The sequence below is a fragment of the Nicotiana sylvestris genome, chromosome 7 (assembly GCF_000393655.2).
Source record: "Nicotiana sylvestris chromosome 7, ASM39365v2, whole genome shotgun sequence".
Taxonomy (NCBI): domain Eukaryota; kingdom Viridiplantae; phylum Streptophyta; class Magnoliopsida; order Solanales; family Solanaceae; genus Nicotiana; species Nicotiana sylvestris.
In genome coordinates this window covers 107,482,355-107,499,489 of record NC_091063.1, presented here as the reverse complement: position 1 = coordinate 107,499,489, position 17,135 = coordinate 107,482,355, and the positions used below count along the sequence as shown (strand labels likewise).

The 17,135-nt window shown below is 36.4% G+C and overlaps 2 protein-coding genes across 4 annotated transcripts; one reads left to right on the top strand and one right to left on the bottom strand.

The window, feature by feature from the left end:
• Window positions 1-441: 441 nt before the first annotated feature.
• Window positions 442-13,203, top strand: LOC104217510 (oligoribonuclease-like). Of its 3 annotated transcripts, XM_070150658.1 has the most exons (10): window positions 451-591; window positions 1,727-1,806; window positions 3,363-3,511; window positions 3,753-3,878; window positions 10,547-10,623; window positions 11,029-11,110; window positions 11,232-11,287; window positions 12,176-12,262; window positions 12,468-12,558; window positions 12,769-13,203. In XM_070150658.1, exons 3-10 carry the CDS (start codon window positions 3,400-3,402, stop codon window positions 12,885-12,887), a joined length of 750 nt encoding a protein of 249 aa, XP_070006759.1. In that variant the 5' UTR covers window positions 451-591; window positions 1,727-1,806; window positions 3,363-3,399; the 3' UTR covers window positions 12,888-13,203. The 3 variants fall into 3 exon arrangements, with proteins under 3 accessions (XP_009766088.1, XP_070006759.1, XP_009766089.1); XM_009767786.2 differs by lacking the exon at window positions 1,727-1,806 and having other exon boundaries at window positions 442-591; XM_009767787.2 differs by lacking the exon at window positions 1,727-1,806 and having other exon boundaries at window positions 3,371-3,511.
• Window positions 13,204-13,961: 758 nt separating this feature from the next.
• Window positions 13,962-16,732, bottom strand: LOC104217511 (glyoxylate/succinic semialdehyde reductase 1). The gene is made up of 7 exons (XM_009767788.2): window positions 16,447-16,732; window positions 15,398-15,508; window positions 15,200-15,301; window positions 14,963-15,064; window positions 14,663-14,778; window positions 14,508-14,586; window positions 13,962-14,432 (listed from the first exon to the last, which is right to left on the bottom strand). The coding sequence occupies exons 1-7, from the start codon at window positions 16,552-16,554 to the stop codon at window positions 14,172-14,174; spliced, it is 879 nt and encodes a 292-aa protein (XP_009766090.1). The 5' UTR covers window positions 16,555-16,732; the 3' UTR covers window positions 13,962-14,171.
• Window positions 16,733-17,135: the final 403 nt, after the last annotated feature.

Sequence of the window (17,135 nt, the reverse complement as noted above, 5' to 3'; positions counted from 1 at the left end):
GAGGTTATCAGAATAGTTAAGGACATGTAATCCTTAACTTAGACTTACAAGCTCATAAATTAAGGACAACTAGTCCCGAACTTAGAGTAACAAGCTCACAAGTTAATGACACTTGGTCTTGAACTTAGAGTTACAAACACAGAAATTAAGGACAAGTAGTCCTTAACTTAGAGTTACAAGCACATAAATTAAGGACAAGTAGTCCTTAACTTAGAGTTACAAGTACATAAATTAAGGACAGGTAGTCGAGTTGCAAGTTTAAAAGTTAAGGACATGTAATCTTGAACTTCTGACAAAGCTCATAAATTAAGGACTTGGTCCTGAACTTTATGAGCAAAAGGTTATTTTTGTCCGGACAGATAAAAGTTTATTAAAATAATGGGTAAAGAATAAAGACATTTTAAAAATGATTTAAAAGTAAATATATGTCTTATTCCCGTAAAAGCATGATACCGAAGCCCAGCAAGCAATCAAAAGGAAACGAGAATAATTGGTGCGACGGAGATCTGGAGTCTTCCTTCGGTCATAGTGCTCCAGTATTCAAGCTTCTTCCGGCGAGGAAGCTCCGCCTTTGCTCTGCTGCTATACCCGGTGAGCTCCGCCTTATTCTTCCTTTATTTGTATGAATCCTCACAAAAATTTGCATACTCAAATCAAGTATTTACAACAATTCTCAAGAGTCTCGAGTGGAAGACCGTATTACCTCTGCTGTGTCAATCGAGGACTTTACTTCTCTTTCTGTTTCTCAAATGAAAACCTCATATTAGTAGTCTGAAAAAGGAATTTTATCTCAACAGACAATAGTAGTCTGAAAAAGAGAAATATTTTGCATTTGGGTTGGATAACTGAAAACAAGGCTAAAGGTTTTGAAGCTAGTGCAAATATTTTTTTTCTTCCCCTTTTTAGCCACAATGAATTAGATAATGAGAAAGAAGTAGAAAAAATAAAATAAACTAAACAGTAACACATAGGAAGAGAATCAGCATCGAAGAGAAACAAAGTAAGCAAGTTAAGCATTAGAAAATAATTAGCTATGTTCAAACTTTAAACAAATACTGTGAGGGAGAATCGAACCGTGATACTCTCTAATGTAGGACCTTTATATCCCATCTTCGAAACCAAAGCACCCATCAGTCTTTTTTGGATTATGGGTGCTAGCTGACCCGTTATTATCACTTTTAACATTTTTCTAAATAAATACATATAGTTTGAGTCGGGGTCAATGGGTGCTCGAGCACCCACCACACTATGTGGGTTCACCCCTAACCAAAAATGTGACTAGGGGAGTGCGTAAATTCGAACAAACTAGAATAACACCTTTGTGTACATAGAAGGAGGGGAAGTTATAAAAAGCAACGTAATAAGGAGTATTCTATGTTAAGAGAGAGGTTGTTTATCCATATGTAATGATTTCTTCGTCTAAAGGAAAATTGCTAAGTTTATGACCAGGAGGTCATGGGTTCGAACTGTGGAAACAACGTCTTGCAGAAATGTAGGGTAAGGTTGCGTACAATAGACCCTTTTGATTCGGCCCTTCCCCGAATCCCGCACATAGCGGGAGCTTAGTGCATCGGACTGCCCTTTTTTTCATTGTTTAATTGTAAGTTTTTGCAATTGGCGAATTTAGATATATGCATAGTAAGTAGTAGTTGTTACAAAAAGAATGAAGTTGAAATGAGTTCAGACTAAATATAAGAAATTATAATGTATAGAGTTTGTCTTCCAGGGAAATGACACGAGAGATGAAGATTTAACGCATAAAAGCAAACTGGAGGAATTTTCTTGGGAGTGTTATGCTATAAGAAGGTAAACACTATAGTGAAAGACCAGTTTTATAGAACCCCTTGCCAGACCAACAATATTATGTAAGAGTCTTGCATATTCTCAAGATGAGTGCCGTAAAAATACGTATAAGAAGATGAGTATGCAGCCATAATAATAAGACAAATAAAAAATGATCAAATTACAGAAGGTTCGAGTAGTACAATTAGAGGACAGATGAGAACATCTTTTTTTGATGACCGAGAAATCCGTCTGGGACCGATCCTTTGGACCAACCGTAGCCTTCGAAACTCGGTGGATAATGGGCCTGCCCCTCTACCCTTCTCCACTTAAATACCATGCTTTGCTTTGCATGGTGTGGGAGCTTGAACCTGTGACCTAAGACACAAATCCACCACCCTTTGCCACTTGAGCTAGGCCCTGAGGGCGATGAGAACATCTTTAGAGATGGTTTTAGCATGTCATTCTCAGGCTAAATGCTGATTCTATGATGATTGAGAGTGTTGAAAGTCAGTAAAATCGATAAAATTATATATGTCTAAGTTCATGGAGTGACTCGAGAAAATTGTACAGGGTATTCTAGAATCATTTGTATTTAATTGTATGATATTACCTGCCTTGTTAGATGTAGAAGATAACTATTTATCATATTGTAAGTACTTGAGGAGGTCTTCTTGTACATTGATTTTTCACTCAAGACAAGGCAAGTTCTCTCATTTGTTTGCTTTTTCACATGATATCAAAGTGTCCCGATCTTGGTAGAAACCTGAGTAGCTTTCGTCTATCAGCGCTGACCTTTTGTCGCCTGCCCAGTTAAAGTTTTCTTCTTTTCTTTTTTCTTTTAGTGACCTTTTAGTGGCAAAACTCTTCTTTGATGTGACCATTTCGATACTTGCACTTCTGCTTCCTTTTCGATGACCGCCCAATGACCCTCGCCTCTTTTCTAGTGATTGTCTCGTGTGACCGCGGTTCTTTCAGTTGGCTGCTCTGGGGGCATCCTTTATGACATGGTTTTATAGCCACAAAAGTGTTTTGACATGTTTAAGAACATAAGTTATAGTCTTTTTTTCCCTTTAAACTCCTGCATAGTCGAACACGTTTCACATGAACTGAAATGAAGGTAGCATAACTGAACCCAACTAGTTCTGCGATAGAGCTTGTTGGTGTTGATATATTTGCAATTGGCATAGGGGCTGACTATTCTTCCTTTCCTTCTAATGTGAAGCTATTTCATTCCACTTGATACCCTCAACTGGTCGCAAACATTCAAGAAAAAGCAACATTAAGTGTTTCTATCTAAGAGACCTGACCTTTATTTACCCCTTAATCAACTCTTGAGAAGATGATGATGATGAGGAAAATTGTTTTACATTTTACCATTACTATCTTGTGCACTCTCTGATGCAACTTCCAGTGCTGATTGCTACTGGGCAAGATTGGTCTGTGATTCTTGAAAGCTGAACCTCTCTCTTATGTTGTAGTACTCGATCCCGGAGAAGTTACTAATCTCTTTGTTTTCTATCTTTTCATTCTTAGTCAATGAAATTATTCATGTATCACTAACATCATCCATCTGTCAGTTGCGCAGGAGCTTAATGACCAAGGACTTTGATAGAGATGAATCAATTCTCAAATGCCTTTTCATTGCTAAATTTGGATGTTGCAGATAGCCAGGATGAAATCCGAACTGATATTACTAATGGGGGCACTGGTAGAGTAAACAGAAAAGGTCAGAAAGAAACAGATCATTTTATCTAAACTATAAATAAATATGCAGCTAATCTTTAAGTGGAGAACCAGAGAGGAGAGGGCCCATTATCCACTGAGTTCCGAACTGTGTGTCATTGGCCCTCGGGGATTTCTCAGCTAAAAATAATAATAATGCAGCTCATCCTTAATCCTTAGCCGTCTTTTTTAAACCCTAGCTATAGCTTCTGTTTCTAAGAAATGACAATTTGTGAACTACTCAGGTAAAGGAAAGGACAAATATGGCAGCCCAGGAGAGATGGAAGTACTTGAACATGAAAAAGAGGATCAGAAGTCAGTTTCAGGAGAGTACAAATTGCCGCTTGTATGGATTGACCTTGAGATGACCGGTAATCAATAGGTTATGATGTTTTCGAAATGTGCCTGGGTCTTTAACCTTATGCATTGAACCACATCATTCTTAGTGGTTTTTCTCACTATATCTGTCATAAAGTCCATCACTATGTATACACTGCTGTGGAATGATATGTGCTGGCTATCCCTTTAAGGGTTTAGACTTTAGAGTGTCCTTGAATTGCTTATTGGCAGTCCAATTATATTGGTTTGACTCTTCCCAATGGGCTGATGCTACCAGAGTCCTCTTAAGGTCTTCCCTTCCCTGGGCTGTGTTACTTATGCGATGGAGGCCTCCTCCACATACGGTCATTAACAAACTCATCCTCCCATTTATTGATTTAAAGAAGAGTCTCTAAGCTTCTTTCTGTTTTGTTTTCCAGAGGCTACTTTAAATTCTGAGTGTCAAAAAACAACTATTTGGTTCCTTGTGCTGACAGTCAGAGATTCATCTTCCATCCTATCGTCCAGGTTTGTCGTCCAGCTATAGCCTCCTGTCCCTCATTCTGTACTTTGGTGTCCAGTAGTAGTTTACTTTGGTTGTTATCTGGAAACGTCCCTAGGTTGGAAACGTCTCTAGGTTGCTTCCGACCCCCTTACCTAAATCCTCATATTCTACTACAAGTGACCTCCAAAAGAAATTTAGGAAGTGGAATAACTAGATTGTGCTAACATATTCATTTCCACGTATACCTTCCGTTTCTTTTGGTTGCATGTTGACTTTTCCTTTCTAGTCCTATTCCTACTATTAAGCCAAGATGTCTTGGATAAGTTCATCCATCAACCATCTATGGTCATCTTTTCTTATGAGTGACTAAGTTAGCCATGAGCCAAAATATGGCTATGTATACAGAGCAGATAAATAATTTTGAAACTTTTACTTCTATATATACTGTTGTGCTTAATAGATAAGTACCACAGGTAGCTTATCATCTTTGTCTGTTCATGATTAGTCGAGAAGGATAGAAAGCGGAAGTTCTGCTGGATTGATACTTCTGCTCTCCTTCACCCCAAAATTTAATAGCTCAACTATCTATATTTCAATTTCAAGAAATTTTTGATGTCTTCCCCCCTATTTTGACTCGCTGTTGAGTCATCAGGTGGGCACCATTGTCTTTAACATAGGGTCACCACGTGGCATGTGCATTATGAAAGTATCAAGTTGGCAACTGAGATCTCCAAACTTTAATTCACCCAGCTTATTTGGATAATACTTGTCAATATCATTATTCTTTCCTTATCAAAATTAGTAAATGAATTAGCCGGATTCAGCAAGTTACTACTTACAAAATTGTTAAGCTTCTAAAGTTGCAAACCGATGCCATCCGCCTCAGCCTTGGTGAGCAGAGTTGCTTATTACTTACTCTTATTACTTGTGCCGATGAGAGGTTGTAGGTACCCTGTGGAGTGTGGAATAGTCGAGGTACGTGAACACCGTCATAATAAAAAGAACAAGTTACTACTCGTACATCAAAACGATTATTAAGCTCCTGAAGTTGCAACCCAATTATTACACGAAAAAGCTCAACACGTAAGTGATGTCAATAAATAACACTAGAAGGTTTATGCGTAAACTTTTTAGGAATATAGATTGCGTCCATCTTAGGCACCAAACCATCATGTTTATCATAAAATAAGGAGCCTTCATCCATTGAAGATTCCTATTTGGTGTCTCTCATCAATTGCGACATTTTCTTACTACAGTTAAGAAATACCATGGCTTGGAAAACCGTAAAGATGTGCTCAGTTCTTTCAACATCACAAACACTTTCAACATCAAATGAAGCAAGAAAATGAGTTCAAGTTCATTGATCTTAATCAAAAGATGTTCTGCTTGCATGCTATCATTTAGGATAAAACCCTTACATTCAATCACCTCAAGCACACGAACAATAGATGAAATAAAACAATGAAGTTCTCCGATGTTCTAAAATGTGATCCCCATCGAGTATCATCTTGCCTTTGAAGCCATCAATCTTGAAGTAATCCATTCCCACTTCGAACTTCACCATACGATTATCCAACATTTCTCCTTGGTGTTCTCGAAGTAGATCTTTACGCTCAAAAGATGCTCCAACCACATTTAACATGTTAGGAACTATAGCAAAGAAATTATCCACATGCAAACGTTTTTTGGCAACAATTACAAACGTTAATTGTAATTGATGAGCAAAACAGTGAATACAATATGATGATGGAGTATCGTGCAAAATCAGACCATTCATATCCCTGCATGTTACTAGCTCCATCATAATCTTATACTCATATTTTAAATGGACTTAATGAGTGATTCAAAAGCAAAGAATAAATTATTTCCTTCAATAACCGTGCCGATATATCACTGACACGAACAACACTAATAACTTGTTGATTCACTTCGTATTTTTTTCAATATATTGCAAAACAAGTGCCATTTGCTCATGCTGAGAGATGTCATTAGACTTATCAATTAATATACCAAAATAATCTCCTCCCAAGGCATCAATTATAGCTTTCACCTTTTCTTGTGCACAAGCTCTCACAATTTCCTAATTTTTTGCAAAGTCATCATATCATTTTTTGGAACTTTTTTTATTATAACACTATCCACATCGAGAAGCCTTTTTTCCAAGCCATCCAAAGAGCTAGGCCACATTAACTGAGGCATTTAAATGAATTCGGTCCTCGCATCTTCCCCCCCCCCCCCAAATTGCTTGAGATTAATTTGGAAATTTAGCATTTTATTAGAACACCTATTGTGGATGCTACTTACTTTACCAACATGTGAAAGAAAACTTTTTCAAGCCTTTTCTTTCAAGCCTTAAAGTCGGTTTTCATGAAAAATCACCTAAACTTTATGAACATAGTCCTTTTTGAATAAATAGAATGCAGCATCTTTCGTGACCTATACTCCAACCATCTAGAAAAGGAACCGTTAAACAAACTCAGATTAAACTGATGCATTTTTTTCCTTCGTGAATGTAGTTTTAGTAGATTTATATTCAACCAACTAATAAGATTCTTTGTGAATATAATGTTTTCTCACTTCATCTCGTATTTTATGGCTATATTTTATCAATATATATTCTTTCTCCGAGGACGACTTTAAGTGACTATAAATCGAACTCATCTACAAAGAGGGGAAGAATTGTCTCTACAACTGCAACTTAGTTGATAAGAATTACATTTCTTTTTTTATTGGTAGAAGAATCTAATTTCCTCAAAATTGCATTCATCTTAATTCACAAGAATCAATGATAACATCCTACAAAACAAAAATTCCATTAATTTTAAGATTCTATCAAGAACACAAACAAGCACAACATTTCCAATAAGGGAATCACGTTCGTCTTATCAATAGCACAATAAAAATAACTCGTAAGGGGACTCACACCCTTCATATATCAAGAATAAAAGTAAACATAAAAATTCTAATAGGGGGAATCACATCCCTCCTATAAATAGCACAATAAAAACAAGATGTTATAAGGGAATCACATCCCTCCTAATTATAACACAACAAAAATAACACGTAATAGGAGGGTGTGCTATATTTTTCTTTTGCTATAATTATAAAGGGTATGATTCCGCTATAACATGTTATATTTATTCTCCTATTTAGTGGAGGGGTGTGATTCCCTTTTAGAAATGTGTTCGTATGTTCTTGATATGATGGGCGATTCCCCAATTACGTATTATTTTTATTGTGCTATTGATAAGAGGAATTTGACTCCCCTATTGGTAATGCTATATTTGCTTGTGTTCTTGATAGAATCTTAAATCTAATAGAATCGTTGTTGTGTAGGAAGTTGTCATTGGTTCTTGGGAGTTGAGATGGATGTATTTTTGAAGAAATTTTATTCTTCTGAATAGTTCTATAATTAGAAATCTTCCCCTCTTGCAGATGAGCTTGATTTGGAGCTACTTAAAGCCGACCTGGAGAAAAAATATTCATGGATAAATATAGCCTTAAAGTACGGGATGTAGTGATAAGATACTACATCCAGAAAGGGCCTCCCTAAAACTGCATTTAGGAAGAAAATGCGTCAGTTTAATCCGAATTTATTTAATGATTCACTTTTTAGATGGTTGGAGTAAATAAAGATACTACATTTTGTTTATGTTGCCATTTATTAAAAAATGACCGTGTTTATGGAAGCGCGAGTAATTCTTTCAAAAACACCGGTTTTAAGGTTTGGAATAAAGGTTTGGTCTACATGATGGTGAAGTAAAATTTCCACAATAGGTGTTTCAACAAAATGCTATATTTGTCAAAATCAATGTCAATCAATTCAAATTGCTTTTGACAAGCAAGCTAAGAACAAAAGAAGTGATGGCCAAATTCGTATAAATGTCTCAATTAATATGGCAAAGTTCCTCTTGGAATTTGGATTATTTTTCAAGGTCATGATGAAAGTGCATCTTCGAAAAATAAAGGCTTTTTTCTAGGAATTTGGGACAACTCAAAAGAAGGCTTTCAAATGTGGATACCGTTACATAAAAAATCCTAAAAAAATAATATGATGATGTCGCCAAAAATTCAAAAGGAAATTGTGAGTGCTTGTGCACAAGAAACAATGAAAGTTATAATTGATGGCTTCGATGGATATTATTTGAGATATTAGTTGTTAATATGGATATTATTTGTGATATTAGTTGATAAGTCTAAGGACATTTCGCACCATGAACAAATTATCTTTATTTTGCTATAGTTGACAATAAAGACGAAGTTAATGCGCGAGTTATTGGTTTTGTTTATGTCAGTGATATATCATCATGGTCACTGAAGGAAATAATTTATTCTTTGCTTTTGAATCACTTATTAACTATTAAGTCCATCTAAAATCTGTGGACATGAGTATGATGGAGCTAGTAACATGTGGGGAGAGATGCATGGTCTTAAAGCTTTGATTTTGCACGACACTCTATCATTATATTGAATTTACTGTTTTGCTCATCAATTACAATTAACTTTTGTAATTGTTGTTAAAATACATTTGCATGTGGATAATTTCTTTGCTATATTTGCTAACATGTTAAATGTGGTTGGAGCATCTTTTGAGCATAAAGATCTACTTGGGGATCATATTTTAGAACATTGGATAAGTTTATTGTTTTATTTTCATCTATCATTCATGTGCTTGAGGTGAATGTGAGGGTTCTAATCCAAATGATAGATTTCGAGCAGGATATTTAGTGAATTTATTTTCTCATTTTTTGATGTTGAAAGTGTTGGTGATGTCGAATGAACTGAGTGTATCTTTACAGAGGAAAGAGCAAGATATTGTCAAATGGCATGGTATTTTGACCTTATTAAGGAAAGGTTACAATTGATGAGAGAAGGGTGAGAGTTTTGATGGATGAAGTCTCTTCATTTTGTGATAAACATGACATTTTAGTGTCCAAGATAGATGAATTCAATAAGTCGAAGTGTAGACCTTTAGTGTAACATATTCAAATCACTTACCTATTGAGCTCTTTTGTGTTGCAACTAATTTGCAACTTCAAGCTTCACAATTGTTTTGATGTTGTGAGCAGTAACTTGCTTCCCGTTATGACAAGTTTGAATCCGGCTAATTCATTTGCTAAATTTGACGAGGAGAGAATAATAAAATTGGCCTATCCAACTGAGTTTGGTGAATTGAAGCTTCTCGATTACTAACTTGATACTTTTATAATGCACGTGAGACGTGTTGACCCTATGTTCTATGATCTGAAAGGAGTTGGTGATTTGGCAAAAGCATTTGTTAAAACAAACCTTATGGAGAATAGTTCACTTGTTTATTTACTTGTGAAGTTTATTATGATTTTATCTATCGCGGTAGAAGAGCATTTTCATCCCTGAAGTACATCAAAAATGAATTGTGTAGTAGTACTAGTGAACCATTTTTAAATGATTGTTCAGTTTGTTACATTGAAAAGGACATATTTATAAATGTAAGCAATGATACTATTATTGACCGTTTTTTGAATATGAAAGCGCGTCAAAATCAAGTATGAATAGATAATTTACTTTCTTATATTTGTACTAAATTAATAATATTCGAAAATTTTGAAGTTTATACTTGGTTCATAAGTTATCATTAAGTTTCCAGAGAGTTGCACTTGAAACTTTGTACCTAACAATTGGCATGTGTATGTTAAAGACAGTGGTGCTCCCGCTACCTTCAAATCCTGTGGAGGTGAGGGCTTTACTGTTAACAGAGAGGTTGGGTCTCGTTGGGCGAAACTTAGTTCCGGCAAGAGCTTTCGGCGGCAGACTGGTGGTGTGAGTTCGGGAGAGAGACGCTGAGTTTAGAATTGGGGCAAGGGTATCTTTGTTCCATCGTGGAGAGAGAAGTGGGTTTGGTGCTTTTTAAGGGAGAAATTTCATCAAAAGAAGAGAGGAGAGGGGGGGGGGGGGTTTAGAAAAAAAAAGAATCTGGACTGAAAAAATTTAAAGTTGGGAATCAAACCCAAGTCATCAAATACGAGCGGAACTGAGCAAGCTGACCAGTGCACCCATCCAGTGTTTGTGTATCGGGGTGCAGTGACCCCCCCAACGTAGGTCCGCCTGGGCACATTTACTGCTCTAGAAAACTTTTGCATGTCTCAAATACACCAAGGACAGTAGCATTGCACATCTCCTAAGTCATAATCTCGAAGATGAAAAGCATACCATGACTTTGTTTTGCTTCCGATGTAGGTTTGAATATTGAAGTTGATAGGATATTGGAGATTGCTTGTGTAGTTACAGATGGAAGTTTGACGAAATCAATTGAGGTATTCATACACTGCAACTCTGATTTTGTTATGTTATTAACATCATCGTCTTTTTAAGTTTGCATATTCCCCCTTTCCAAAACAGTGGTTTTCTTTGAGCTTGTGGTTAATCAGGAAAAAGGGAAGTAATGGTCAAATGATACATAACACAAAGCTGTTTTGTGCGAGTAACTTAAATTGATATACACAGTACTTATCTTATAATCTAAATTGAATCTGAAGAATTCCCAGTTCTTCGGTGCTCTTTGGAGGACACTGATCCTACTGCTGCATAATATGGAAAACTTGTGGACCTTTTCAGCTGGTACAATTTTGCCATATGACAGCATTTCTTGTGCATCTGCGAATCACCTCATATATCCTCCTGGTTCTAAAGCAGAGAGTATTTTATGTTTCCAAAAACAGGGTCCGGATTTGGTTATAAATCAACCTAAGGAGTGTCTAGACAAAATGGGTGAATGGTGTCAAGAGCATCATGCAGCTAGTGGTGAGCCGCTTTACCTCTATCAGCATCATTCTGTATTTTAGGCAGCTATTTTTGGAATAAAGTTACTTTTTCAGTAATATCAAAACACCTTTTAGTTCAAGGTAATCTTACTTTCGTTTAGGTTTGACCGAGAGGGTGCTTAAGAGTACAGTCACTGAAGAAGAAGCTGAGAAACAGGTAGATCTAGCCTTTTGTCTTAAATGTACAACAGTGACATTCCAGAATTGGTAAGATAAATGACAAAAATATTTACAGTGTAATTTCACACATCTGGTTCTACTTGTTCTTTTTTCCCCTTGAACTGGTTACGTATAATATTGTACCGAAAGCTGAAAAAAGCGCTAAGTAGAGGAATGGACCCATTTCTGAGTATCCCACTATAGTGCCAGTTAAACAACCCCCCTTCCCTCCCCTCTTTTGGTGTACGACAGGTCTCTCTCACCTCATAAGGGACTCTTGAGGATACGGTTTGAAAACATAGACCAAATCCTAAAGAGTATACTCGTTTATGCGCATCAAGATATTGAGGGGCTTGTGAATGCTCTTAAAGAGAGGCGCTTCCAGAACGCGAACGCAACAGGCACCTGTTGTCAGCTCGTGTATGTTTTGGTCTATGTATTTTTCTCTTAGGGGTAATATTCTGGACAATAACTTCATGTGATACTGAAACTCAAATTTTTTAAACCATTGTTTTTTCATGTGCTCGTTTTTGGATAAATCCTTGCCTCCTAGATGTTGATAATTAGCAATTACTTTTAGAGTGGCTATGTCCTCACATTGAAATTGGTCCTTGAAGTGAATACCGTTTTCAATTTTTCCCATGCCACAAAGGCAAAAAATATAGCTTCAAGTTGAAGAGTTGTAACCACATCAATATCTTTCGTTCCCTCTGCCTTTTTTTCTTCTTTCTGTTGTAAATTTTATTGCCTCCTCGTGTTGATTGTTTGCTATTTCAGTCTAAGATTTTCCGATGAATCTTGGAGACAGATCATAATTGAGAATTTGAGATGCATGGCAATTGCTATGTGGTCCATATTATTCTTATGTTTTGCTTGCATTATGTAGGCTATTGAATTTGTCAAGAGAAACATTGGCACATATACACCATTACTAGCAGGAAATTCAGTCTACGTGGATTTTCAATTTTTGAAGGTATGGTTATGTTAGTATAAATCTATACACGTATCATTTTGAGGTATCTCATCTACAAGTAAATGGACATGTGATTACTATATATTTCTTGCTTCTTGGCTACTTAGTCGAGCATTCTTCAGTGTTTCTAGACAGTTTCCCTCGATTGGCCTTTTAAATTAAGGCTTGTTGCTAAATTGTTTTCATTCTATTTATATCTGTGCAGAAATACATGCCGAATCTGGCTAGTCTTTTTTCACATGTACTAGTTGATGTCAGCAGTGTCAAGGCATTGTGTGTTCGTTGGTTTCCAAGAGGTAAAACCAGTACAACATTTTGAGGTTTATCATGTCTACTTTAAAGTATCCCTCAACGGGTGGGGGTGGTTAAGGGGGCGGACGGCTAGGTATTCTATTTTTTATTACAACATTCAGTGCCAGGCTGCTAGCATAGTGTATTCTGATACAATAGGCGGATATCTAATTGCTTTGAGTGTTGCATGTTTTATTTTCCTGCTTTTTCATTAGATAGCAAAAGGGCTCCTAAAAAGGAAAGCAAGCATAGAGCCATGGATGACATTAAGGAGAGCATAGCAGAACTCAAATACTTCAAGGAACACATATTCAAGGCCTCCAAGTCTAATTAGTGACTTCGTTACGGGTTTTACTTCTGGTCCCACAATTTGGTATTAAAGTGGTGAAGGTCTCTTGTTGTATGTGAAGTATGAAACATTGTGCTTAACAATAGGTCGTTTGGTAGGAGGTATTAGAAAAAATAGTGTAAGCATTAACTCTATGCATTACTAATACCTTGTTTGATACATTTTTTCAACTTGTGTATAACTAATACATTAGTTATACATCATACTTGGTATTATCCTATGTATAAGTACAGCAAAGAAAATCATGGCATTAGTAATACCAAGGCTATTAATGCATGCATTTGTATGGTTAAAGACAAAATTGTCCTTAAAGTCCCTTAGAGCTAGAGAATATGGACGACTTTTTTGTAAATAACTATTTTTCTTAAATATTATGCAATGCACTATAATTTTAATACACCATACCAAACCGTAAATAAGAAATAATATCTGCATAACTAATGCTTGCATTACTAATACACCTTATTCCACACTATTCTTATACACCCTACCCTGATTAAAGGTTTTTCTTACTTACTATTTCAGCAATCAATTCATTTTAGCAACCCATAAAGCGATAGTGAGAGAGAGTAAAGGGAAAGAAATCAACTTTCTTTCTGATACTATATGGAATTGGCTAAGGAATTGTATGCTTGGGAAACTGGTGCCTGAGGTTTGAGCAGTTGTACGTGGGTGTTGGAATAAGTTAGTCACTTCATTATTTTAAGTTCACTTTGGTCCCTAGTGTCTTGTTTCCCTATGTGTAAATCATGTTTGCACTTCTCAGAGGCCATGAATAAAATCTTATTTTGCCCTAGTTTTCGTTCTCTTCTTAGCTCTAGCTTAGCCCTAGTTAGCTTCTTCCAAAAAAATTCAGCATCCGTATCATCTTCCTCTTGCTTTTCCAGTAAAAGACGAAATCAGATTTGGTCGCAATCCCAGAGACACTGATGACAAGAGTAGATTTTCTATACTCCAAGCTCACTTGATTGCCATGTAAAAGGAATATGGGAGTTGATCAAAATGTTGTTTCAAGTTCACTTGGCAAGTGATTATTTACGATTTCTCCATGAAACATACTTTGAAATCCAGAATGATTTTAACTCACTTATGCAAAACTCTACGCAACAGAAGAGAGCTTATAAATTCTCAAATTCTGCACTTGCACTTGAATAGTTCATAGAGAGGTTTTGTCACAATTTCTACTAACTACTAATAATTTTCAAGAGTTGGCAAAATGGATGATCGAGGGTCTCCTCAAGTTGTTATTGCTATGACTTTTTCTTGCATTCAGGTTGAACTTTGAGCTCCCCTAATAGTCTCAAACACAGCTGAAAAGTCATGGTCTCCCAAACCCAAGCTCCTCGCCTTCTTGAATGCCTCATTAGCAGCAGCTGCTACTGGCATTGGCACTGCATTCTCGTCTCCGAGTGCTAGAGCCAACCTCATGTCCTTTTGCTGGTGTTTGAGAGGAAATGCAGGCGGGTAACTGTTGTTGATCATAGCAGGTCCTTTCATCTTAAACATTGGGTTAGCAATGGCTCCAAGGTCCTGTGAGAAGACAGAATTTCTGAATATTTATTTAAGTGGAAAATAACTGATAAATGACAATATAAGCTTGCTTACCAACACATCAAGAAGGGTATGAGGGTCCAATCCACTTTTGTCGGCCAATACAACTCCTTCCGAAAACGCGTTCATCATACTGCACCATTAGGGAATATCAAAACGGATTAAAGTTGCAAGAAATTAAAACTAACATAAAAAGAGTAATTAATTACCTGCCCATGATCATATTAACAACAAGTTTCATTTTTGCTCCATTTCCAACCTGTCCCAAGAAAAAGGATTTCTTTCCTAAGACATCAAAAGCAGGTAGCACTTGATCGTATAGCGCCTACAAGGATTTGAGATATCATCAACGCAAGTTCATGTGTATTATATCTTCATTGCAGTTTGAGGTTAATGGTTATAAAATTGCCACAGCATGAAGACAAAGTCATACATCCCATGTTATAATGTACTTTGCTATATTTACCCGTGTGACATAATAAGAGTGTTTTTCCATTAAATAATATTACCTTGTCCCCAGCTGCTAGAATTACTAGTTGGCCATCTTCAGCTGGCTTTTTGCTCCCTGAAACTGGAGCTTCAACAAAACAACCACCCTTTGATGTAATGGCCTGTAATCATTCACTATTAGTAATTCACTTCAACTTGCTTTTTATAACAGGAATTCTCTTTTAATATAAACTTGATTCTGATAGTATTAAAGTTCCTATCTCAAAGAAGAAGGACAGGAAGCATGAAACTCCAACCTCACTAATCTTTGAAGAAGTATCAGCATCAACGGTTGACATGTCTATGTACCCCTTCCCACCACATATCTGCTCAAGAGCACCATCTTTGTCGAAAACCACCTAGGTGACCACAAAATGAAATTCTCATTAGGTATAGGTAGTACAAACTTTGACAATTTGAATTCATAAATTCACTGTTTGTATAGGCTGATTAACTGAAAGAGCTGCAGCAGGATCAGACAGCATCGCAATTGTATACTTGCATTTCTTGACTACCGCTGCAGGAGTTTCTCCAACAGAAGCTCCATGTTGCACTAGCTCATCACACTGCACTCGTAACAAAATCTTGATCATGAATTGCAGAATTATTTGCATGAAAGGAAGGTAAATCTTTGATTATTAATGTGAAGGTAATGATCTATTGTACACAAGTGAATAGATAGTTGTTGCATTTTGAGATAGTTATAAGAATGTGAAATTATTCATAAATAGTTCCCACGTCCATTTCACCTATTGAACTCTAAATTGCCTTGATTTGCACTGGAAACTACCAAAGCAGACAGCTGAAAAATGGATTTAAACACCTTAGTTCTTGCAATACATTCACAAAATTTCGTGTTCATAAAGCCCCTAGAGCTTTGGCCTAGTAAGAGCGAGCGGGTGATGTGTGGGTTAGGAGCATCTCACGAGTTTGAACCCTACCGTAAACAAAAGCATGGTATTTAAATGGAGAAGGATGGCCTATTATCCACCGAGTTTAACCCTATAAATCGTGGGGATTTCTTCATAAATTCAGTGGCCATGAGACATACAAGAGAAACATAACAGGGAAACAAAGCTGAAAAGCACATAAATGCATAATTACACAAGTCTCGAGTTGTACAAAGGGAATTTTTTTGTTGTTGAAAAAAACAATGTATTCAAGATAGAAAACACAGGAGGGATCCCGTTGGTCAAATCCATCTCTACTTAAACAGCAAATACAGAGTAGATGAATTGCAGAGAGAGTTTCATCATGATAATTGAGTATTTCTCATAATCCGCAAAGTAGGCTTAATACAAAGTTCAATCTTACAAGTTAATATCAACAGCCTAAAAACAAAAAACATTCCTTTAATTTGACTTTCTTAAATCCCTTCTTCCATATATTTTACTCATTTCGTCTCCTTAACACACCTATCATTCATGTGTTTACAACACTTAATATAAAGGATCTCGTGAAATTAAAATGGGTGCGTAGATAAGGGAGAAAAGAATATAAATACCCTGGAGAGAGTGCGATTCCAAACAGTAACCTTGAAACCATGGCGGAGCAAGTTGACGGCCATTGCCTTTCCCATTATGCCCGTCCCCAGAAACCCTATTTCCTCCATTTTTCCTCCTCTCTTCTTTCTTCACTGATACTAATATTCTTATAGATTGGTGGAAAATATTATAGTAACACAATGCACCCTAGATTTCCACTGCAGCAAGTGAAAAAAACAAGTGCAGACAATTTTCATCAATTTTTCATTCTCTTTCCATAATGGAAAATCACTTTCCATAATTAATAAATTAATAATTTTTATTCTGGTTATATGCTTGTTTTCGAGTTTTTTGACCGGTTGATTCGTGCCACGTCAGGGAGATTCTCTTCCACTCATTTTACCCTATTTGATTCGTCCATTTGTCTTTTTTCCTGTTTTGTGGGAATTGACTGTTGATCCTCTGCGTGCAGGCTCATGAACTAGCTTGCCCATTTTGGCTGTTATTCCAAAACAAGGGAATAAGTTGAAAAATAGCCACTTTTAACTAGGGGTGGGCATAAAATTTGAAAAATCGAATTTCAAACCGGATCAAATTAATTTGGTATTTCGATATTGATTTATTCAATATTTCGGTATTTTGGTATGATACTTGGTATTGACTTTTGATATTTCGATATACCGAAATATCGAAATATTTCTCTATAGTC